The following is a 24,498-nucleotide window of genomic DNA, read 5'->3' as shown; positions in this document are numbered from 1 at the left end:
TCTCTGGCCGTTCATTCTCAGTCTCCTTTGCAGGCTCCTCCTCTGCCTCCCACCCTCTAACTGGGGGGGTCCCTCAAGGTTCAGTTCTGGGTCCCCTTCTATTCTCCATCTACACTCACTCCCTTGGAGAACTTATTTGCTCCCATGGTTTCAACTGCATCTTCTAGACTGTGAGCCCGTCTTCTAGACTGTGAGCCCATTGTTGGGTAGGGACCGTCTCTATATGTTGCCAACTTGTACTTCCAAAGTGCTTAGTACAGTGCTCTGAACACAGTAAGTGCTCAATAAATGCAATTGAAAGAATCTCTATGCAGATGGTACCCAAATCTACATCTCCTCTCCTGATATCTCTCCCTCTTCCCAGGCTCACATCTCCTCCTGGCTTCAAGACTTGAATGTCCTCCTGTCACCATAAACTTAACATGTCCAAAACAGAGCTCCTTATCTTCCCACCCAAAACCTGGCCTCTCCCTGACTTTCCCATCACTGTAGACGGTGCCACCATCCTTCCTGTCTCACAAGCCCAGAACCTTGGCATTATCCTTGATTCCTCTCTCCTTGATTCAATCCATTACCAAATCCTGTCAGTCCCACCTTCACAACATCACTAAAATCCGCCCTTTCCTCTTCAGCTAAACTGCTACCACGTTACAGTCAGTCATCCTATCCCGCCTAGATTACAGCATCAGCCTCCTTGCTGACCTCCCAGCCTCCTGCCTTTCCCCCACTCCAGTCTATTCTTCATTCTGCCGCCCGGATGATCTTTATACAGAAACGCTCTGGGCATGTCACACCCCTCCTCAAAAATCTCCAGTGGCTGCCTATCCACCTCCGTATCAAACACAAACTCGTCACCATTGGCTTTAAAGCTCTTTATCACCTCTCCCCCTCCTTCCTCCCCTCACTTCTCTCCTTGTATAACCCAGCCCGCACACTTCCCCCCTCTGGTGCCGCTAACCTCCTCACTGGGCCTCCATCTCACCTGTCTCACCGCCGACCCCCGGCCCACATCCCGCCTCTGGCCTGGAATGCCCTCCCTCCTCACATCGGACAGACGGTTCCTCTCCCCCCCCCTTCAAAGCTTTATTGAAAGCACACCTCCTCCAAAAGGCCTTCCCAGACTAAGCCCCACTTTTCCTCATCTCCCATTCCCTTCTGCGTCGCCCTGACTCGCTCCCTTTGCTCTTCCCCTGACTCCCAGCCCTTCAGCACTTATGTATGTACCTGTCATTTCACTGATTCCCTCCTCCCTCTAGACAGTGAGCTTATTGTGGGCAGGGAATGTCACTGTTTATTATTGTACTGTACTTTCCCAAGCGCCTAGTACAGCGTTCTGCACAGAGTAAGCGCTTAATACGATTGAATGAATGTATGAGGGGGTGATGGGGTGTCGTGGGGTGGGGGGTTCTCTCCGCCGGCTGGCACCTGAGCACTTCGGACGTCCGGCGGGGCCTGGGCAGCAACCGGCCCTGCTCTGGGGGCGAGAACTCCGGGGAAGGAAACCGCCCCCCGCCCAGCTCCCCACCATTGTTTCCTGCAAACCCTGGGCCCGGAGGGCGGGGAGAGGAGGGGGATAAGGCGGAGGAGAAGGGGAAGGGAGGATGAGAAGGAGGAGGAGGATGAAGAAGAGGATGAAGAGGAGGAGGAGGGGGAGATGGAAGAGGATAAGGGGGGGAGATGGAAGAGGATGACGAGGGGAATGGGGAGGGGAGGAGGAGGAGGGGAAGCATCAGGAGTAGGAGGACAAGGAGGAGCTCCTCCAGGAGGCCTTCCCAGACTGAAATCCCCCTTTCCCTCTGCTCCTCCTCCTCCCCTCCCCATCACCCCCACTCCCTCCCCCTGCCCTACCCTCTTCCCCTCCCCGCAGCACTTGTGAATATTTGTACATATCTATTATTCTATTTTATTAATGATGTGTATACAGCTATAATTCTATTTATCTATTCTGATAGTATTGACACTCCCTCCCCCGCCCTCCCCTCTTCCCCTCCCCGCAGCACTTGTGAATATTTGTACATATCCATTATTCTATTTTATTAATGATGTGAATACATCTATAATTCTATTTATCTATTCTGATAGTATTGACACTCCCTCCCCCGCCCTACCCTCTTCCCCTCCCCGCAGCACTTGTGAATATTTGTACATATTTATTATTCTATTTTATTAATGATGTGTATACAGCTATAATTCTATTTGTCTACTCTGATAGCATTGACATCTGTCCACTCGTTTCGTTTTGTCTGTCTCCCCCTTCTAGACTGTGAGCCCGTTGTTGGGTAGGGACTGTTTCTAGATGTTGCCGAATTGTACTTTCCAAGCGGATTCTGGGCTCCCAAACGCGGGACAGACCCGAGCTGAAGGGGCCTGAGGGCTAGTGCCAGCTCAGGTTGGCCCAACCAGCAGCGCCCCGGGGGGCACAGGGTGGGCACGAAGCCCCCGGGCACGGGCTGGGGGGCACAGGGGCGGCCTGGACGGAGCCGCACTCGTGCCCCGGCCCCGGGGGCGAAGACGAGGGTAAGGATGGGCAGGCTCCAGGCCTGCCCTGCTTCGGTGCCCAGGAGGAGCCTGGGGCAACCGTCTCCATGACCTTTGTCCGGGGGGGGGGCCTCCCGCCGCCCGAGGTCCGAGCGCCCCTCTCCTCCCCCCTCGCCGCTGCCTAGACGGGGCCCCCCGGGCACGGCGGGCACCGTGCCAACCAATGGGGGCGGCCGCGGCGGGGCGGGCCCCCCTCCAGGGCCCGCATATAAGCGGCCTGGCCCCCGGGCAAAGAGAAGCTGGTCCTCAGCCGGTCCGGGAAGGTGCCAACATGGGGCTGACCGACGCCGAGAAGAAGGAAGTGTCCGCCCTGTGGGCCAACGTGGCCGGGAACGAGGAGGAGTATGGCGCCGAGGCCCTGGAGAGGTGAGGCCTGCCCTTCGCCCCGGCCCCCGCCCCAGGAGCCCAGCACCCAGCCCTCCCCTCGAAGCCTAGACCCCCAACGCCTGGTACCTGCCCCCTCACGACCCCGATGCCGTCGCCCCTTCTTCCCCATCATCCCCGATGGGGCGGGCTGCCGTCAATTTCCCCACCTTGGCACACGACGTGATGCCCCAGAGTCCCGTTGGGGATCCCCGCCGTCCGGCCCACGAGCCCAAGTCTTTCTCTTTCCCCCGGACACCGGGTTCCGCCCCCTCCTCACCCGCCCTGGCACGGGCCCGAAGCCCCCGACGCAGACCCCTGGGGTCCCTCCCGCCCCGTCGGGTCCTGTGGGCCCATGTGGCACGGATCCCATAGGGCCTCCTCCGGGCACGGTGCCCCCGCTCTCTCCCGCAGGCTGTTCCTCTCTTTCCCCACCACCAAGACCTACTTCCCCCACTTCGACCTGAGCCGGGGCTCGGCCCAGGTCAAGGCCCAAGGCAAGAAGGTGGCCGGCGCCCTGACCTTGGCCGTGGCCCACCTCGACGACCTGGACAACACCCTGTCGGCGCTGAGCGACCTGCACGCCCACAAACTCAGAGTGGACCCGATCAACTTCAAAGTGAGCGGCGAGGGGTCAGAGGGGAGGGGGACCAGGGGGACCCGATGCCACGGAGGCGGGCACGGGCTGGGGCCCTGGGGTGGGCACCGTGGAGGGCTGACAGTGGACCATCCCCCCCATCTCTGCGTCCTGCTCGCCCACAGCTGCTGGCTCACTGCTTCCTGGTCGTGGTGGCCAGACGCCTCCCGGCCGAGTTCACCCCCTCCGCCCACGCCGCCCTGGACAAGTTCCTGAGCAGAGTGGCCACCGTGCTGACCTCCAAGTACCGCTAACCAGGGCTCGGAAGCCGAGGGTCCCCGCCGCCCCGCGCTCCCCGTCCCCTCCTGCCATACCTCTCCCCAGCCCCATGGCGCCCAGGCAGACCCTTGTCTGGAAATAAAGTTTCATCCGTGGCAGCCTCGTGCCTGTGTGTTTGTGAGCGAGGGATGATGTAGATGTGGCTCTGACTGTCCTCGTCCCTCTGCATCCCTGGCCTCTGTCTGCTGGCAATGCTGTGAATGGGACGGGGCGCCGGACGCTGTACTGAGTGCTGCGGAGGCGGGCGGGGACTCGTCTGGGCGGCCCCAGGCCAGTGTCCGGCCTATCTGTGGTCCGTGGGTCAGTCCCTCCTTGTAATGCTGCAGGAACCCCAGGACAGGGGCGGAGGGGGAGGCAGCTCTTTGTGTCTCCCTCACAGTCTCTGTCTCTCTCGCTCTGTCTCTCTTTTTTGCCTTCTTCAACCGGGACCACTGTTCCTCCTGGGCCCAGCCCCCCTCCCCAAGAGGGTAAGCGCTACATGAGCAGGGAAAGTGTCTACCAACTCTCTTGTTATGTTCTCTCCCAAGTGTTTAGTACAGTGCTCTGCACCCAGGAAGCATTCAGTAACTAGAGAAGCAGCATGCCCTAGTAGACAGAGCAGAGGATTGGAAGTCAGAGGACTTGGGTTCTAATTCCAGCTTTGCCCCCCTTTTTTAGAGGAATATGCTTAGTGTTTACTATGTGCTGGGCATTGTGCTAAGCACACGGGCAGATGCAAACTAATCAGTTTGGACCCAGTCCTAGTCTTAATCCCCATTTTGCAGATGAAGTAACTGAGGCCCAGACAAATTAAGTCACATAGCAGACAAATGGCAGAGCCTGGACTAGAACCCAGATCCTCCTGATGCCCAGGCCCATGCTGTAGCCACTAGGCTACACTTGTTTGCTGCGTCACCTGGAGTAAATCACTACTTCTCTTGCCTCAGTTACCTCATCTGTAAAATGGGGATTAAGATTGTAAAGCCCAGGTGGGCCAGGGACGGTGTCCAACCTGATTTTCTTTCATCTACCCCAACTTTTAATACAGTGCTTGGCACAGAGTAAGCATTTAATCAGTACAATTTAAAAAATAAGTAAATATCTTTGGCTAATACTAAGTAAAAATAATAGTGAGGACCTACTGAGTTTGGGGCACTGTACTAAGCGCTTGGGAAAGCACAGGAGTTATATGAAATGTGTTCTTTTGTCTATAGCAACTCGCACTGTGATATTTACAAATTGAGTAATGACGACTGCTGAGTGCGGTAGGGATAAATAAATATGTAAGTGCTAGAAGTGGTTGTTGAGTTGATTTATAAATCCCTTAAAGTCTGTGATTGTGTCCACCAACTCCTTTGCGTTGTACTCTCCCAAGTGCTTAGTACAATCCTTTGTACCCAGTAAGCGCTCAATAAATTCCATCATTCTGTTGATTAAGGGAGGAGCCCAAAATGGAGGACAGGTAGAAGAGGAACCAATGAACAAAAATAAGAAGGCGCCTGAAAGGAAGGAGGAGAGCCAGATTGGCAGTCAGCAAAAACGAGCCCTGCTAGTGTTTAAAAGGTAGTCCACAGTGTCAAATACAGCTGAGATGTCAAGAAGGATTGGATAGAGTAGAGCCTATTGAATTAATCAATAATTCACTGATATTTATTAAGCACTTACTGTGTGCAGGACATTGTACTAAGTTCTTGGGACAGTACAATACAACCTAAGATCACTCCTGTCCTTTGGAAATGCAGTCTCAGTGCAGTGAAGGGGGTCTGATTGAGGTAGTTCAAGTAAAGAGCAGCGTAGAGGATCTGGGTTCTATTACCGGCTCTGCCAGTTGCTCGCTGTGTGACCTTGGGCAAATCACTTCACTTCTCTGTGCCTCAGTTTCCTCAGCTGTACAATGGGGATTCAATACCTGTTCTCCTTTCTACTTAAACTGGGAGACTTGAGCAGGTTTGAAAAAAGATGGGAAGGAACTGTAAGAGTTGGAAAAGAACAGTGAGGAAGTGGAGGAGGGTGGGAGCAGGGTTTTCCATGAGTGGAAGTAAGGTCAGAGGAGAAGCAGTGTGGCCTGGTGGAAAGAGCTTGAGCCTAGGAGTCAGGGGACCTGGGTTCTAATCCAGGTTCCTTCACTTGCCTGCTCTATGACCTAGGGCAGTGCACGTCAAGTGCTTAGTACAGTGCTCTGCACACACTAAGCGTTCAGTAAATACCCTTGATTGATTGAGTGATATAGTAAGCACTAAACAAATGCCACCATTATTAGAGGGAATGGAATTAGAAGGGAGGCAAGAGGTCTATCAATCAAGAAACAAGGAAGTAGGAGAAAGATGAGGAGAGGGTACTAGCAGGGAGAGGAAGTGATGGGAAAAAGTTGGGAAGTTCAGACTTGATGGTTTCAATTTTCTTTTTTTTATAATATTTGTTAAGTGTTTACTATGTGCCAGGCACTGTACTAAGTGCTGGGGTAGATGTAAGCTGATCAGATTGATGACAGTCTGTGTCCCACACAGGCCTTAGTGTTGAAAACCCATTTTAAAGATGAGGTAACTGAGGCCCAGAGAAATGAAGTGACTTGCCCAAGGTCACACAGCAGACAGATGGCAGAGCTGAAATTGGAACCCAGGTCCTCGCTCTATCCACGAGGCCACACTGCTTCTTGCTGCTTTCCTCAACAAAAGGGTTGGCTAGGAAGTCAGGGGTTAGGGAGGAAGGCTGTGGGAACTCCAGACCTTTTGGGAGGGAGTTACAAAGCCTGGAAGAGTGCGTGGGATGCAGTGAGGAAGGGCTGGAGGAGGTGTCCTGTGGAAACAGGGCTGAGGGAAGGAAGAAAGCAGCCTGGACCTGGATTTTTGCCATCTTCATCCGAGCACTTGCCGTGTGCAGAACCCTGGAATAAGCGCTTGGGAGAGGACAGTACTACAGAGCTAGACACATTCGCTGCCCACAACGAGGTTAGTCTGCCAGAAGGCAGAAGAGAGGAAGTGGGCACGCGGGGGTGGGGAGGACCGGGGCAGGGGGTGGGCCACGGTGGCCTGCAGGAAAACAAGCTGGGAAGCTGGGCTGGCTGATTTTCTTTCCCTTTGTTCTCGCCCCCAGAGCAGGCCCGGCTGCTGCCCCCTCTCCCCTCCCCAAGCCAGGCCCAAGTCCCGGCCGGGCGGGAGCAGAAGGAGGCACCAAGCTCACAAGCCCCACGGCCTCGCGGGGCAACCCTGAGCCCAGACGGACACAGTCCCACACGGAAGTTTCCGAACACTGGATGAGGCCCGCCAACCTCCCTGCTCCCTCTGGGCACCTGCAGCTGGGCTCCTTTGCTGCCCCTTCCATCCATGCGCCTCTCCCGCCTCCTCTATCTCTCACCTCTTTTCTCCATCTGGGGCTTTCCGCCTCCCCCTCCCCTTTGGGGGCCTTCAGTGAAGACTTGGGTCTCTCTAGACTGTAAATTCCTTCTGAGCAGGGCTTGTGTCTACCCACTTTTCCTCATCTCCCACTCCCTTCTGCAATGCCCCAACTTGCTCCGCACTTAGGTCCACATCTGTAATTATATTTCTTTGTACTGATGTCTGTCTCCTCCCCTCTAAACTGTGAGCTCGTTGGTGATTATTGTATTGCACTTTCCCAAGCGCTTAATACAGTGTGGATGGACACAGTAAGAGCTCAATAACTACGACTGAATGAAAAAAATATGAACTAGGCTATACTGTGATCATCCAAGCACTCAGTACAGTAGCACACAGTAAGTACTCAATAAATTTGATTGATGATGATGATGAGATGGACAGTCAATGGAGACCCAGAGAGCCGCACTCTCCGGCTGTCCTGGGGTCCCCGCAGCATTACAGGGCCGGGCTGACCCAATGACCACAGATAGGCCAGATGCTGGCCTAGGGAAACCTCAGACGAGTCCCCGCCAGCCTCTGAGGTGCTCAGTACAGCATCCGGCGCCCCATCCCATTCACGGCATTGCCAGCGGCCAGAGGCCCGGGATGCAGAGGGACGAGGACAGTCAGAGCCACATCATCATCCCTTGCTCACAAATACACACACATAAGGCTGCCACGGTTGAAACTTTATTTCCAGACAAGGGTCTGCCTGGGCGCCACGGGGCTGGGGAGGGGTCCGGCGGGAGGGGACAGGGAGCAGGGAGCGGCGGGGACCCTCGGCCTCCGAGCCCCGGTTAGCGGTACTTGGAAGTCAGCACGGTGGCCACTCTGCTCAGGAACTTGTCCAGGGCGGCGTGGGCGGAGGGGGTGAACTCGGCCGGGAGGCGTCTGGCCATCACGACCAGGAAGCAGTGAGCCAGCAGCTGTGGGCGAGCAGGACGCAGAGATGGGGGGGATGGTCCAGTGTCAGCTCCCCACGGTGCCCACCCCAGGGCCCCAGCCCATGCCCGCCTCCGTGGCATCGGGTCCCCCTGGCCCCCCTCCCCTCTGACCCCTCGCCACTCACTTTGAAGTTGATCGGGTCCACTCTGAGTTTGTGGGCGTGCAGGTCGCTCAGCGCCGACAGGGTGTTGTCCAGGTCGTCGAGGTGGGCCACGGCCAAGGTCAGGGCGCCGGCCACCTTCTTGCCTTGGGCCTTGACCTGGGCCGAGCCCCGGCTCAGGTCGAAGTGGGGGAAGTAGGTCTTGGTGGTGGGGAAAGACAGGAACAGCCTGCGGGAGAGAGCCGGGGCACGGTGCCCGGAGGAGGCCCTATGGGATCCGTGCCACACGGGCCCACGGGACCCGACGGGGCGGGAGGGACCCCAGGGGTCAGCGTCGGGGGCTTCGGGCCCGTGCCAGGGCGGGTGAGAAGGGGGCGGAACCCAGTGTCCGAGGGAAAGAGAAAGCCTTGGGCTCGTGGGCCGGACGGCGGGGATCCCCAACGGGACTCTGGGGCATCACAACGTGTGCCAAGGCGGGGCAATTGACGGCAGCCCGACCCACCGGGGATGATGGGGAAGAAGGGGTGACGGAGCCGGCTTCGGGGTCGTGAGGGAGCAGGTACCAGGCGTTGGGGGTCTGGGCTTCGAGGGCAGGGCTGGGTGCTGGGCTCCTGGGGCGGGGGCCGGGGCGAAGGGCAGGCCTCACCTCTCCAGGGCCTCGGCGCCATACTCCTCCTCGTTCCCGGCCACGTTGGCCCACAGGGCGGACACTTCCTTCTTCTCGGCGTCGGTCAGCCCCATGTCGGCACCTCCCCGGACCGGCTGAGGACCAGCTTCTCTTTGCCGGGGGGCCAGGCCGCTTATATGCGGGCCCTGGAGGGGGGCCCGCCCCGCTGCGGCCGCCCCCATTGGTTGGCACGGTGCCCGCCGTGCCCGGGGGGCCCCGTCTAGGCAGCGGCGAGGGGGGAGGAGAGGGGCGCTCGGACCTCGGGCGGCGGGAGGCCCCCCCCCGACAAAGTTCTTGGAGACGGTTGTCCCCTGCTCCTCCTGGGCACCGAGGCGGGGAAGGGCACTCTGCGGTGCCCAAGGCCCGGAGCCTGCCCATCCTTACCCTCGCCCTCGCCCCCGGGGCCGGGGCACGAGTGCGGCTCCGTCCAGGCCGCCTCTGTGCCCCCCAGCCCTTGCCCGGGGGCTTCGTGCCCACCCTGTGCCCCCCGGGGCGCTGCTGGTTGGGCCAACCCGGGCTGGCACTAGCCCTCCGTCCCCTTCAGCCCGGGTCTGTCCCGCGTTTGGGAGCCCAGGACCAGCCCGGGCCCGGGGGCGATGCCCAGCCAGTCCGGGCAGAAGGAGCCCGGAGGGTGGGCGCAGGGGGCATACAGCTGGGCACGGGGAGATGGGGAGGGGAGCGGGCTCTCTGTTGTTTGCCCTCCTCTCTCTCTCTGTCTCTCCCCCGGGGCTGCCGGCAACCTCACTGGGGGTTGGGAACGTGCCCACCGACTCTGTTGTAGTGTCCCGAGCGCTTAGTACAGCGCTCTGCACACAGTAAACACTCGAAGAATCTGACTGATTGGTTGTTTGAGGCCCTGTCTCGTCGCCCCGACTTGCTCCCTTTGTGCATCTCCCCCCTACCCCACTTATGTCCAAAGCTGTCGTTTATGTCTTTCTATTCATGCCCGTCTCCCTCCCTCTAGACTGTGAGCTCGTTGTGGGCAGGGATTGGGTCTGTTTTGTGTTGTATTGCACCCTCCCAAGCGCTCAGTATAGTGTCCTGCACACTGTAAGCGCTTAAGAAATACGTGAGCCCGTTGTTGGGGAGGGATTGCCACTATTCGTTGCCGATTCTGCTTTCCAAGCGCTTAGTCCAGTGCTCCGCACACGGTAAGCGTCCAAGAAGTACGATCGAACGAATTGAATGAATGAATGTGCAGTAGCATTGGTAGCACGTTGGCACCGATCGGGTAGGGGTGCCAGGGCACGGAGGCCGGAGGCGCCTCCCCCAGTCTCTCTCATCTGCCTCTCGGCCCCTGCCCCCGGGTCCCCCTTCCCTCTCTGTGTCTCTCATCCTGCCTGTCTCTGTCTTCCTTTCCTTCTCATTCACTCATGAGAAACACTGTGGCTCAATGGAAAGAGCCCGGGCTTTGGAGTCAGAGGTTATGGGTTCAAATCCCGGCTCCACCAATTGTCAGCCGTGTGACTTTGGGCAAGGCACTTCACTTCTCTGGGCCTCAGTTACCTCCTCTGGAAAATGGGGGTGAAGACTGTGAGCCCCCCGTGGGACTACCTGAACACCTTGTAACCTCCCCAGCGCTTAGAACAGTGCTTTGCACATAGTAAGTGCTTAATAAAAATGCCATAATTCAGTCATTCAATCAATCGTATTTATTGAGCCGCTTACTGTATGCAGAGCACTGCACTAGGCACTTCGGCAGTACAATTCGGCAACAGGTGGGGGATGTGACAGGGAATGTCACTGTTTATTATTGTACTGTAATCAATCAATCAATCAATCGTATTTATTGAGCGCTTACTGTGTGCAGAGCACTGTACTAAGCGCTTGGGAAGTACAAGTTGGCAACATCTAGAGACAGTCCCTACCCAACAGCGGGCTCACAGTCTAGAAGGGGGAGACAAGATAACAACACAAAACGAGTAGACAGGTTCGATACCATCAGAATAGATAAATAGAATTACAGATATATACACTTCATTAATAAAATAAATAGAATAATAAATATGTACAAATATTCACAAGTGCTGTGGGGAGGTGAAGAGGGTAGGGCAGGGGGAGGGAGTGGGGGCGATGGGGAGGGGAGGAGGTGGAGCAGAGGAGAATGGGGGGCTCAGTCTGGAAAGGCCTCCTGGAGGAGCTCCTCCTCGTCCTCCTACTCCTGACCCTTCCCCTTCTCCTCCTCCTCCTCCTCCTCCTCTTCATCCTCCTCCCCATTCTCCTCCTCCTCTTCATCCTCCTCCCCATTCCCCTCCTCCTCCCCTCTCCCCCCCTTATCTTCTTCTCCTCCTCCTCCCACTCCTCCTCCTCTTCATCCTCCTCCCTGTTCCCCTCATCATCCTCTTCCATCTCCCCTCCTCCTCCTCTTCATCCTCTTCTTCCTCCTCCTCCTCCTCTTTCTCGTCCTCCCCCTCCCCTTCTCCTCTCCCTCATCCCCCTCCTCCTCCCGCCCCCGGGCCCGGGGTTTGCAGGAAACAATGGTGGGGAGCTGGGCGGGGGACGGTTTCCTTCCCCGGAGTTCTCGCCCCCCAGAGCAGGCCCGGCTGCTGCCCAGGCCCCACCGGACGTCCGAATTGCTCAAGTGCCAGCTGGCGGAGAGAACCCCCCATCCCACGACACCCCATCACCCCCTCATACATTCATTCAGTCATATTAAGCACTTACTCTGTGCAGAGCATTGTACTAGGCTCTTGGGAAAGTACAGTACAATAATAAACAGTGACATTCCGTGCCCACAACGAGCTAGCTCACAGTCTAGAGGGAGGGAATCAGTGAAATGACAGGTACATACATAAATGCTGAAGGGCTGTGAGTCAGGGGAAGAGCAAAGGAAGCGAGTCAGGGCGATACAGAAGGGAGTGGGAGATGAGGAAAAGTGGGGCTTAGTCTGGGAAGGCCTCTTGGAGGAGGTGTGCATTTAATAAAGCTTTGAGGTGGGGGGAGAAACCGTCTGTCCGATGTGAGGAGGGAGGGCATTCCAGGCCAGAGGCGGGACGTGGGCCGGGGGTCGGCGGTGAGACAGGCGAGATGGAGGCCCAGTGAGGAGGTCAGCGGCACCGGAGGAGGGAAGTGTGCGGGCTGGGTTGTACAAGGAGAGAAGCGAGGGGAAAAAGGAGAGGGAGAGGTGATAAAGAGCTTGTGCTTGATACGGAGGTGGATGGGCAGCCACTGGAGATTTTTGAGGAGGGGGGTGACACGTCCTGAACGTTTTTTCAGAACGATGACCCGGGCAGCGGACTGAAGTATGGAGTGCAGTGAGGAGAGGCAGGAGGCTGGGAAGTCAGCAAGGAGGCTGATGCAGTAATCCAGGCGGGATAGGATGAGTGACTGTATTAACTAGGTAGTTTAGCTGGAGAGGAAAGGGCAGATTTTAGCGCTGTTGTGAAGGTGGGACTGACAGGATTTGGTAACAGATTGAATCAAGGAGAGAGGAATCAAGGACAATGCCAAGGTTCCAGGCTTGTGAGACGGGAAGGATGGTGGCACCGTCTACAGTGATGGGAAAGTCAGGGAGAGGCCAGGGTTTGGGTGGGAAGATAAGGAGCTTTGTTTTGGACGTGTTAATTTTGTGGTGACAGGAGGACATCCATGTAGAGAGGACGGGACGAGATGTGAGCCTGGAAAGAGGGAGAGAGATCAGGGGAGGAAATGTAGATTTAATAATAATGATGGCATTTATCAAATGCTTACTATGTGCAAAGCACTGTTCTGGGTATCATATGCATAGCGTTGAGGTTGAAACCATGGGAGTGAATGAGTTCTCCAAGGGAGTGGATGTAGTTGGAGAATTAGAAGGGAGCCCAGAGCTGAACCTTGAGGGACCCCCACAGTTAGGGGGTGGGAGGCAGAGGAGGAGCCCGCAAAGGAGATTGAGAATGCGAGGCCAGAGAGATAAGAGGAGAACCTGACAGTCAGTGAAGTTAGGGTTGGAGTACACTTCCAAGAGAAGAGGGTGGTCCACGCTGGGGGCTCTCACAAGCCTGTAACCTTGGCATTATCCTTGATTCTCTCAGTCAACCCACATATTCAATCCGTTACCAAATGCTGTCGGTCCCACCTTCACAAGATCGCTAAAATCTGCCCTTTCGTCTCCATCCCAACTGCTACCAATTAATACGGTCACTCATCCTATCCCACCTGGATTACTGCATCAGCCTCCTTGCTGATCTCCCAAACTCCTGTCTCTCCCCACTGCAGTCCATACTTCAGGTTGTCCCATGCGGGGCTCACAGTCTTAATCCCCATTTGACAGTTGAGGTAACTGAGGCACAGATAAGTTAAGTGACTTGCCCAAAGTCACACACACAGTGGTGGAGCCAGGATTAGAACCCATGACCTCTGGCTCCCAAGCCAGTGCTCTTTCCACCGAGCCACGCTGCTTCTCATTCACTAAATGAATGAATGAAGAAATGGGCAGATAAGGTGGAGGCTATAAACAGACACACCGTCACTAATGTGGGCACGGGGCAGGAAATGTGTCTGTTTATTATTGTAGTGTACCTTCCCAAGCGCTTGGTACAGTACTCCACACACAGTAAGTGCTTAATAAGTAGGATTGACCGACTGACCTACTGCCCCGAGCCTGCAGCCTCAACTCGTTGACCCGTCACCAGACACTGTACTAAGCGCTGGAGGGGATATAAGCTAGTTGGTTGGACACGGTCCGTGGCCCACACGGGGCTCACAGACTTTACGGATGAAGGAATTGAGGCACAGAGGAGTTGTTATCACCAAAGGTCACAGTGCAGACAAGTGGCAGATGTTGGGTAGGGACCGTCTCTATATGTTGCCAACTTGTACTTCCCAAGCGCTTAGTGCAGTGCTCTGCACACAGTAAGCACTCAAAAAATACAATTGAATGGATGAATGAATGAATTTGGGATTAGAACCTATATCATTCTGATTCCCCGGCTCTAGCCTCCAGGCCAGCTGCCGTCCCCTCCCCATTTCCCCTTATCAGCTCCATCCAACACCCCCTCCCTTGTTCCTTCTACTTGCAGTTTGGGGGCCCAAGCTTCCGACCCCCACCCGTGACCCTTCCGACTCTGGCATGCGCACACACACAAAGCTGCCGCATTTTGAGCTTTATTGCAAGACGAGGGTCTGCCTGGGTACGATGGAGCTGGGGAGGGGTCCGGCCGGGTGGAGGTGGCAGCGGGGACCCTCGGCCTCCGAGCCCCGGTTTAGCGGTACTTGGAGGTCAGCACGGTGGCCACTCTGCTCAGGAACTTGTCCATGGCGGCGTGGGCAGAGGGGGTGAATTCTTCGGGGTGATGTCTGGCCAGGACCACCAGGAAGCAGTGAGACAGCAGCTGTGGGGGAGCGGGTGTCAGAGATGGAGGGGTCCAGTGTCCACCAGCACCCATCCTCCAGCGCCCTCCACCCCACAACATCAAATCCCCCTCCCCTCTGACCCCTCGCCGCTCACTTTGAAGTTGACCGGGTCCACTCTCAGCTTGTGGGCGTGCAGGTCGCTCAGAGCGGACAGGGCGCTGTCCATGTCATCGAAGTGACCCGCGGCCTTGATCAGGGCCTCGGTCACCTTCTTGCCATGGGCCTTGACCTGGGCCGAGCCCTTGCTCAGGTCCATGTGGGAAAAGTAGGTCTTGGTGGTGGGGAAAGAGAGGAATAGCCTGCGGGAGAGAGCGGGGCCGGTCACGGGTGTGGGCAGGGTGCCCAGGGTCTGGCGGTAGAGTGGGAGCAGTCAGTGGGAATAATAATAATGATAATAATAATAATAATAATAATGGTATTTGTTAGTGCTTACTATGTGCAAAGCACTGTTCTAAGCGCTGGGGGGATACAAGGTGATCAGGCTGTCCCACGTGGGGCTCACAGTCTTAATCCCCATTTTACAGATGAGGGAATTGAGGCACAGAGAAGTTAAGTGACTTGCTCAAGGTCATTCATTCATTCAATCATTCAATCGTATTTATTGAGCGCTTACTGTGTGCGGAGCACTGTACTAAGCGCATGGGAAGCACAAGAAAGTCACACGGCTGACAATTGGCGGAGCTGGGATTTGAACCCATGACGTCTGACTCCAAAGCCCGGACTCTTTCCACTGAGCCATGCTGATCAGAGGGTCCCGGGGAGGGGAGCGAAAACAGGGTGGGAGGGTGGGGAACCCATGAAATCCATTCCAGGGGGCACCAGAAGTAGGAAGAACTAGTGCCCGGGGGGGGCCGGGGGTTGAGGGGTAGGGGTCCTGTAGGGCCCCGTGGCATCCTTGCAGGGATTCAGGGAGCAGCATGGCCTAGTGGATAGAGTACGGGCCTGGGAGTGAGAAGGACCTGGGTTCTAATCCCTCTCTGTCACTTGGCTACTACTATATGACCTTGGGCAGGTCATTCACTTCTCTGGGCTCCCTCATCTGTAAAATGGGGATTAAGATTGGTAGCCCCATGTGGAACAGGGACTCTGTCCAACTTTGTAACTACCCCAGCACTCGGAACAGTGCCCGGCACAAAGTAAGAACTTAACAAATGCCATCGTTATTATTATTATTATTATTAATATTATTGTTATTAACCATAAACTAGAAAAAAAACAGAGCAGGATCTGGGATCCAGGGGGAGAAAAAGCTGTAGGTCTCTGACAGAAGCGTAGGAATAAGGGGCCGAACCGGGGGGCAGTAAAGCGTGTGGCAGGAGAAGAGATTCCTGCCAGGGAACAGCAACGAGGGGTCCTGGGGTTTCTGCCTGGGGGCAGGGAGTCTAGAGATTGTACCAGGGCCCGGGATTGTTGCCAGGGGAGAGGGGTGGGTATCAGAGGGGCAGCGGTGCCCAGGGCTGGGTCCCAGGCTGACAGGCCTCACCTCTCCAGGGCCTCGGCGCCGTACTCCTCAGTGTGCCCGGAGGCCTTGCCCGCCAGGGCGGACACTTCCTTCCTCTCGGCATCGGTCAGCACCATCTTTGCTCCTTTCCAAACTGGGTCAGGACCAGATTCTCTTTGCCCGGGACCAGGCCGCTTATATGCGGTCCTGGGACGGGGACACACCCCGCCACGGCCGCCGCCATTGGTGGGCACGGTTCCCGCCGTGCCAGGGGTGGGGGTGGGCTGCTGTGGCCACCCTCATTGGTTGGACCGGTGCCCGCGGTGCCAGGGCAGCCTCGTGCTTGGCATTGGTGCCCATTTCTTGTCGTCGTCCCGGCCTGCAGGGGGCGTTGCGGTCCCACGCCTCGGGGGGTCTGGGATGGGAAGCCGCATGGCCTAGTGGTTAGAGCCCGGGCATGGCTGTCAGAAGGTCATAATAATGATGACATTTATTAAGCGCTTCCTATATGCAAAGCACTGTTCTAAGCGCCGGGAAGGTTACAAGGTGATCAGGTTGTCGCACGGGGGCTCACACTCTAAATCCCCATTTTACAGATGAGGGAACTGAGGCATAGAGAAGTTAAGTGACTTGCCCAAAGTCACACAGCTGAGAAGTGGCAGAGCCATGACCTCTGACTCCAAACCCCAGGCTCTTTCCACTGAGCCACGCTGCTCCCGGCTCTGCCACCTGTCTGCCGGGCGCCCCCCATGTTGTCCGTGTTCTTCACGGCCTCCCCGATGGCGCCGACGACCTTGGACCCGTGGCCGCGCAGCTGGGCCGAGCCCTGGCTCGGGTCGAAGTGGGGGAAGTAGGTCTTGGTCTGGGGGTAGCTGGCAAACAGCCTGGAAGAGGAGGATGGACGGAGGGCCGCAGTGAAAGTCAGGGTGGCAACGGGGCAGAGAGGATGGGGCGGGCAAAGGGTGCAGAGAGACACCGGGCCTTGGGGTGGCAACGGGGTCCCAGGGTCAGGCAGCCACCGAGGGACTCGCGAAATGGCCCCATTCCCCTCCAAGGTTGAAAAGAGCCGAGGAATGTGTCTGTTTGTTGCTATAGTGTACTCTCCCAAGCGCTTAGTATGGTGCTTTGGACTCAGTACGCACTTAGTATAATACGACTGAATGAATGAAACCACAGCCTTCTGATTCCCAGGCCTGTGCTCTACTCCCTACATCAAAATCTATGAGAAGCAGGATGGTTCAGTGGAAAGAGCATGGGCTATGCAGTCAGTCTGGGTCATGGGGTCAAATCCCGGCCCCGCCAACTGTCAGCTGTGTGACTTTGGGCAAGTCACTTCACTTCTCTGGGCCTCAGTTCCCTCATCTGTAAAATGGGGATTAAAACTGTGAGCCCCCAGCAGGACAACCTGATCACCTTTTAAACTCCCCAGCGCTTAGTACGGTGCTTTGCACGTAATATACGCTTAACAGATACCATCATTATTATTATTATAAGGGGGATGAATAAAGGGAGCGAGTCAGGGTGACGCAGAAATGAGTGGGAGAAGAGGAAAGGGGAAGGCCTCTTGGAGGAGATGGGCCTTCAAAAAGGCCTTTAAGGGCGGGCGGGGGAGAAGAGCCATCGTCTGTAGGAGATGAGGAGGGAGGGCTTTCCAGGCCAGAGGCAGGACGTGGGTGAGACGTCAGAGGCGAGGTAGGCGAGATGGTGGGACAGTGAGAAGGTTGGCATGCGGGCTGGATTGGAGTAGGAGAGTAACCGTGCCCACCTGCCCTGTGGGGCCTCCCATGGCAGTAAGATCTCCCCGTCCCCCCAGAGTCTTCTCTCTGCGGCCCTGCCTCGGCCCCCACCCCGTAAACCGCTTCTCGCTCCAAGGCCAACGCCTCTCCCACCAGACCCACTTTTGGGGCCGTTGCCCAGCGCATCCTAACCTGCCCCTGGTCTTGCCCTTGGTCCAGGCTGGACCAGCTCGGGGCTGGAGACGAAGAGGAGAAATGCTTTGCACACAGTATGTGCTCGGTAAATACCACTGAATGATGATGATGATGATGGCGTTCGTTAAGCGCTTACTGTGTGCCAAGCACTGTTCTAACCACTGGGGAGGATACAAGGTGATCAGGTTGTCCCACGTAGGGCTCCCTGTCTTCATCCCTATTTGACAGATGAGGTAACTGAGGCACAGAGAAGTTAAGTGACTTGCCCAAAGTCACACACACACAGTGGCAGAGCCGGGATTAGAACCCATGACCTCTGACTCCCAAGCCAGTGCTCTTTCCACTGAGCCACGCTGCTTCTCATTCACTGAATGAATGAATGAAGAAATGGGCAGATAAGGTGGAGGCTACTTACAGACACACTGTCACTAACATAGGCACAGGGCAGGGAATGTGTTGTTTATTCTTGTAACGTACCTTCCCAAGCGCTTGGTACAGTACTCCGCACACAGTAAGTGCTCAATAAGTAGGATTGACCGACTGACCTACTGCCCCGAGCCTGCAGCCTCAACTTGTGGACCCGTCGCCAGACACTGTACTAAGCGCTGGAGGGGATATATGCTAGTTGGTTGGGCACGGTCCGTGGCCCACACGGGGCTCACAGACTTTACGGATGAAGGAACTGAGGCACAGAGAAGTGATCACTGAAGGTCACACAGCAGACAGGTGGCAGATGTTGGGTAGGGATCGTCTCTATATGTACTTCCCAAGCGCTCAGTACAGTGCTCTGCACACAGTAAGCGCTCAATAAATACGATTGAATGGATGAATGAATGAATTTGGGATTAGAACCCATATATTTCTGATTCCCCGGCTCTATCCTCCAGGCCAGCTGCCGTCCCCTCCCCATTTCCTCTTATCAGCTCCACCCAACACCCCCTCCCTTGTTCCTTCTACTTGCAGTTTGGGGGCCCAAGCTCCCGACCCCCACCCGTGACCCTTCCGACACTGGCATGCGCACACACACGGAGCTGCCGCATTTCGAGCTTTATTGCAAGACGAGGGTCTGCCTGGGGACGATGGAGCCGGGGAGGGGTTCGGCCGGGTGGAGGTGGCAGCGGGGACCCTCGGCCTCCGAGCCCCGGTTTAGCGGTACTTGGAGGTCAGCACGGTGGCCACTCTGCTCAGGAACTTGTCCATGGCGGCGTGGGCGGAGGGGGTGAATTCGTCGGGGTGGTGTCTGGCCAGGACCACCAGGAAGCAGTGAGACAGCAGCTGTGGGGGAGCGGGTGTCAGAGATGGAGGGGTCCAGTGTCCACCAGCACCCATCCTCCAGCGCCCTCCACCCCACAACATCAAATCCCCCTCCCCTCTGACCCCTCGCCGCTCACTTTGAAGTTGACCGGGTCCACTCTCAGCTTGTGGGCGTGCAGGTCGCTCAGAGCGGACAGGGCGTTGTCCATGTCATTGAAGTGCCCCGCGGCCGTGGTCAGGGCGTCGGCCACCCTCTTGCCGTGGGCCTTGACCTGGGCCGAGCCCTTGCTCAGGTCCATGTGGGAAAAGTAGGTCTTGGTGGTGGGGAAGGAGAGGAACAGCCTGTGGGAGAGAGCGGGGCCGGTCACGGGTGTGGACAGGGTGCCCGGGGTCTGGCGGGAGAGTGAGAGCGGTCAGTGGGAACGATGGGAGGGTCCCGGGGAGGGGAGTGAAAACAGGGTGGGAGAGAGGGGAACCCACGAAATCCACTCCAGGGGGCACCAGAAGCAGGAAGAGCTAGTGCCCGGGGGGCCGGGGCAGGCGGGTATGGGGCCTTTAGGGCCCCGTGGTATCCTTTCAGGGATTCAGGGAGCAGCATAGCTTAGTGGATAGAGTACAAGCCTGAGAGTGAGAAGGACCTGGGTTCTAATCCCTCTCTGTCACTTGGCTACTACTGTGTGACCTTGGGCGAGTCATTTCACTTCTCTGGGCTCCTTCATCTGCGAAATGGGGATTAAAACTGGTAGCCCCATGTGGAACAGGGACTCTGTCCAACTTTGTAACTGCCCCAGCACTTAGAAGAACAGTGCCTGGCACAAGGTAAGAACTTAACAATTGCCATCATTACTATCATTATTATTGTTGTTGTTAACCATAAGCTAGAAAAAAACCCACAGAGAGCAGGATCTGGGATCCAGGGGAAGAAAAAGCTGTAGGACTCTGCCAGGAGCGCAGGAATAAGGGGCCGAACCGGGGGGCACTAAAGCGTGTGGCGGGAAAAGAGATTCTTGCCAGGGAACGGCAACGAGGGGTCCTGGGGTTTCTGCCTGGGGGCAGGGAGTCTAAAGATTGTACCAAGGCCCGGGATTGTTGCCAGGGGAGAGGGGTGGGTATCAGAGGGGCAGCGGTGCCCAGGGCTGGGTCCCGCCCGGGCTGGCAGGCCTCACCTCTCCAGGGCCTCGGCGCCGTACTCCTCGGCGTGCCCGGAGGCCTTGCCCCAGAGGCCGGTCACTTCCTTCTTCTCGGCGTCGGTCAGCACCATCTTTGCTCCTTTCCAAACTGGGTCAGGACCAGATTCTCTTTGCCCGGGACCAGGCCGCTTATATGCGGGCCCAGGACGGGGACACACCCTGCCACACCCGTCCCCATTGGTGGGCACGGTGCCCGCCGTGCCAGGGGTGGGGGTGGGCTGCTGTGGCCACCCTCATTGGTTGGACCGGTGCCCGCGGTGCCAGGGCAGCCTCATGCTTGGCATTGGTGCCCATTGCTTGTCGTCGTCCCGGCCTGCAGGGGGCGTTGCGGTCCCACGCCTCGGGGGGGTCTGGAATGGGAAGCCGCATGGCCTAGTGGTTAGAGCCCGGGCCTGGCAGTCGGAAGGTCATAATAATGACCGCATTTATTAAGCGCTTCCTATGTGCAAAGCACTGTTCTTAGCGCTGGGGAGGTTCCAAGGTGATCAGGTTGTCCCACAGGGGGCTCACACTCTAAATCCCCATTTTACAGATGAGGGAACTGAGGCACAGAGAAGTTAAGTGACTTGCCCAAGATAATAATAATTAATAATAATAATTTGTTAAGCACTTACTATGTGTGACGCACTGTTCTAAGTGCTGGGGAGCATACAAGGTGATCACGTTGTCCCACATGGGGCGCACAGTCTTAATCCCAAGCGCTTAGTACAGTGCTCTGCACACGGTAAGCGCTCAATAAATATGATTGAATGAATGAATGAATGAATCCCCATTTTACAGATGAGGCAACTGAGGCCCGGAGAAGTGAAGTGCTTGCCCAAGAGCACGCAGCAGACATGTGGTGGAGCCAGTACCAGAACCCCAGGCCCGTGCTCTATCCACTGAGCTACAGTGCTTCTCCTAATAACTGTAATGATAGTGCTATTTTTTAAGTTCTTACAATGTGCCTTAGTACACGCGCTTAAGCGCTTAGTACAGTGCTCTGCACACAGTAAGCGCTCAATAAATACGATTGATTGATTGTGCCAAGCGCTGTACTAAGCGCTGGGGTACACACAAGCTCTTCAGCAGCGAACCAGCAGATCTGGCCCCGGGGCACCCGCAGCAGTCCCATGGAACAAAAATGGGAATACCACTAAGCCCTGCAGCCCCCTCTTTTCCCTAGCCCCATACAGGTCCCCTTTCCCCCTAGGCAGCCTCCAGCCTCCCCAGAGGTTCCCTGCCCACTGTTTTGCAAGCGGGCAGGCGACCTAACGGTGCCCCATGCATGCCATTATCATCATCATCATCAATCGTATTTATTGAGTGCTTACTATGTGCAGAGCACTGTACTAAGCGCTTGGGAAGTGCACATTGGCAACATATAGAGACAGTCCCTACCCAACAGTGGGCTCACAGTCTATAAGGGGAAGACAGAGAACAAAACCAAGCATACTAACAAAATAAAATAAATAGAATAGATATGTACGAGTAAAATAAATAAATAAATAAACAAATAAATAAATAAATAAATAAATAAATAATAGATAGATAAATAAATACATAAATGAATGAATGAATGAATGAATGAATGAATAAATGAATAAATAAATAAATAAATAAATAAAGTAATATCTGCTTTCATCTGCTTTCCAGAGCCCTCCGGACCCCCACGGCCATCCTCTGCCAGGGCACTGGGCACCGAGGAGGGGTAGGGCATTCCTTCCGGGCCACCCTACGATAACCAAACAAGTGCCCATCAAGCGGACCTTCATTCATTCATTTATTCAATAGTATTTATTTATCGAGCGCTTACTGTGTACAAAGCACTGTACTAAGCGCTTGGGAGAGTACACTAGAACAACAAACAGACACAGCGAGCTCACAGTTTGTTGTCCACCCTAGCCGCATACTCCAGCAGAAGCCTCACTGACTGCATTTTCCCTTACACCGACTCCATTGTATGCAGGGTTTAATGTGTGAGGAATAGGCTACGGCCTGGCGAAGGATCCTGTAATCGTGCAGGGCTGACACTGATGTTGCCAACTTGTACTTCCCAAGCGCTCAGTACAGTGCTCTGCACACAGTAAGCGCTCAATAAATACGATTGATTGATTGATGATTGATTGATCAAAGCAGCTACGCCCTGTCTGAAACCATCCCATTCTGTGTGGTTATATACCATATACCAGACTGTGTATGGGGTATATATACCCCATACAGGTATATATACATCCCTGTATATATGTTTGTACATATTTATTACTCTATTTATTTATTTTGCCTGTACATATCTATTCTATTTATTTTATTTTGTTAGTATGTTTGGTTTCGTTCTCTGTCTCCTCCTTTTAGACTGTGAGCCCACTGTTGGGTAGGGACCGTCTCTATATGTTGCCAACTTGTACTTCCCAAGTGCTTAGTACAGTGCTCTGCACACAGTAAGCGCTCAATAAATACGATTGATTGATTGTGGGCGATGTCTCCTGCTAACATCTTCTGACAACAGGGTGCCAAAGTTTCCCACGCTCGGGAATCCCTTGTGTAGCTCGGATGGGGAACCAAAGGAAAGGGGAGAAGCGGGTGGGATCGGGGCTGTTCGTCCCTCGTCCCTCTCGGGCGGTGAACAGGGCGAGCATTCAGCTTTCCTACCTCTACTGCTCTATCTGAACTCGTCTCCGAGTCATTTTTCTTATCTGTGTTGCCACCTTGGGTTCTCGAACCCCGCGGCCAATTTACACAGGTTAACTTATTTTACCCCCTATTTGTCGATAACAGGCATTAATATAAATAAATAAATAGGTTGATGAATAAATGACAGACCTGTAAAGATATATACATGTGTGCTGTAGGGAAACTAAGGCCCAGGGAGGGGATGGTGTCAGCCTGGCCCTCCCATTGGCTCCCTTTGCCTGCTGACATCTGGGGTGACCCCTCCATGGGCAGGTGAATGTCTAGCGGAAACCCCACATAGCCGGCAAAGGAACAGTGGAGAGTTGTCAGGGGAAGTGGACTTGGAAAGAAAAAAGAATTATGGTATTAACAATAATAATAATAATAATAATAATGACATTTATTAAGCACTTACTATGTGAAAAGCACTGTTCTAAGCGCTACGGAGGTTATAAGCTGATCAGGTTGTCCCACCGGGGACTCACAGTCTTAATCCCCATTTTACAGATGAGGTAACTGAGGCCCAGAGCAGTTAAATGATTTGCCCAAAGTCGCACAGGTGACAAGTGGCAGAGACGGGATTTGAACCCATGACCTCTGACTTCAAAGCCCGGGCTCTTTCCACTGAGCCACGGTGCTTCTCTAAAACAAGTAGGTTGATGAGTAAATGACATATCTGTAAAGATATATGCAGATGTTCTGTGGGGAAACTATTGCCTGCTGGCATCTGGAATGACCCCTCCATGGGTCAGATGAATGTCTAGCGGAGACTCCACCCAGGCGGCAAGGGCACGAGTTGGCAGGGGAAGGGGACTTGGAAAGAAATAAGAATTATGGTATTAATAATAATAATGACATTTATTAAGCACTTACTATGTGAAAAGCACTGTTCTAAGCACTGGGGAGGTTACAAGGTGATCAGGTTGTCCCACCGGGGGCTCATAGTCTTTTAGGTAGGGACTGTCTCTATATGTTGCCAATTTGTACTTCCCAAGCACTTGGTACAGTGCTCTGCACATAGTAAGCGCTCAATAAATACGATTGATTGATTGATTGATTGATTAATCCCCATTTTACTGATGAGGTAACTGAGGCCCAGAGAAGTGAAGTGACTTGCCCAAAGTCACAGAGCTGACAATTGGTGGAACCGGGATTTGAACCCATGACCTCTGACTCCAAAGCCCGTGCTCTTTTCACTGAGCCACGCTGCTTCTCATATTGTGCCAAACACTGTACTAAGCATTGATCCTACATAGGGCCCCCAGTTTAAATAGGAGGGAGAATAGGTATTGAACCCCCAGTTTGCTGATGAGGGAACTGGAGTCCAGTGAATTTAAATGACTTGCCCGAGGTCACGGTGCAACAGGTATGTGGAAAAGCTGGGATTAGACCCCCAGGTCTGGGCTCTTTACAGAAGGCCATGCTGCTTCCCAACATAGAAATAGAGAAAGAACAATCTGCAAAGCTCAAATACCCAACCGCAAAGCCTGTGCCAGCTGTACCATGTATAGATGCCAAAGCTTAGGATGTGGCTGTGGAAAGAAACTTTCAGCCTCCCCAAACCCAGGCCCCAGGGGAGCACGGAGCCCAGCATGGTGTGGTGGATAGAGCGTGGGTCTGGGGGTCAGAAGGCCATGGGTTCTAAACCTGCCTCCACTGCTTGTCTGCTCTGTGGTCCTGGGCAAGTCACTTTGTTTCTCTGGGCCTCAGTTACCTCGTCTATAAATCGGGGATTAAGACTGCAAGCCCCATGGACTCACAGGGACTGTGTCCAACCCGATTTGCTTGTTTCCACCCCAGCACTTAGTACAGTG

At 55.1% G+C, this 24,498-nt stretch overlaps 4 protein-coding genes across 4 annotated transcripts; 1 reads left to right on the top strand and 3 right to left on the bottom strand.

The window, feature by feature from the left end:
- The first annotated feature begins 2,809 nt into the window (after positions 1–2,809).
- On the top strand, positions 2,810–3,792 carry LOC119942394 (hemoglobin subunit alpha-1-like). Its single transcript, XM_038763185.1, has 3 exons — positions 2,810–2,904; positions 3,316–3,520; positions 3,664–3,792. The coding sequence occupies exons 1-3, from the start codon at positions 2,810–2,812 to the stop codon at positions 3,790–3,792; spliced, it is 429 nt and encodes a 142-aa protein (XP_038619113.1).
- Positions 3,793–7,967: 4,175 nt separating this feature from the next.
- LOC119942395 (hemoglobin subunit alpha-1-like) lies at positions 7,968–8,956 on the bottom strand. Its single transcript, XM_038763186.1, has 3 exons — positions 8,862–8,956; positions 8,240–8,444; positions 7,968–8,096 (listed from the first exon to the last, which is right to left on the bottom strand). The coding sequence occupies exons 1-3, from the start codon at positions 8,954–8,956 to the stop codon at positions 7,968–7,970; spliced, it is 429 nt and encodes a 142-aa protein (XP_038619114.1).
- Positions 8,957–13,984: 5,028 nt separating this feature from the next.
- On the bottom strand, positions 13,985–15,794 carry LOC119942014 (hemoglobin subunit alpha-1-like). The gene is made up of 3 exons (XM_038762668.1): positions 15,700–15,794; positions 14,311–14,515; positions 13,985–14,194 (listed from the first exon to the last, which is right to left on the bottom strand). Exons 1-3 carry the CDS (start codon positions 15,792–15,794, stop codon positions 14,066–14,068), a joined length of 429 nt encoding a protein of 142 aa, XP_038618596.1. The 3' UTR covers positions 13,985–14,065.
- Positions 15,795–18,627: 2,833 nt separating this feature from the next.
- On the bottom strand, positions 18,628–20,128 carry LOC119942015 (hemoglobin subunit alpha-1). The gene is made up of 3 exons (XM_038762669.1): positions 20,009–20,128; positions 18,980–19,184; positions 18,628–18,863 (listed from the first exon to the last, which is right to left on the bottom strand). The coding sequence occupies exons 1-3, from the start codon at positions 20,101–20,103 to the stop codon at positions 18,735–18,737; spliced, it is 429 nt and encodes a 142-aa protein (XP_038618597.1). The 5' UTR covers positions 20,104–20,128; the 3' UTR covers positions 18,628–18,734.
- Positions 20,129–24,498: the final 4,370 nt, after the last annotated feature.

This window comes from Tachyglossus aculeatus, chromosome 21, assembly GCF_015852505.1.
Source record: "Tachyglossus aculeatus isolate mTacAcu1 chromosome 21, mTacAcu1.pri, whole genome shotgun sequence".
Lineage (NCBI taxonomy): Eukaryota > Metazoa > Chordata > Mammalia > Monotremata > Tachyglossidae > Tachyglossus > Tachyglossus aculeatus.
This window is presented reverse-complemented; position numbering and strand designations above follow the sequence as displayed.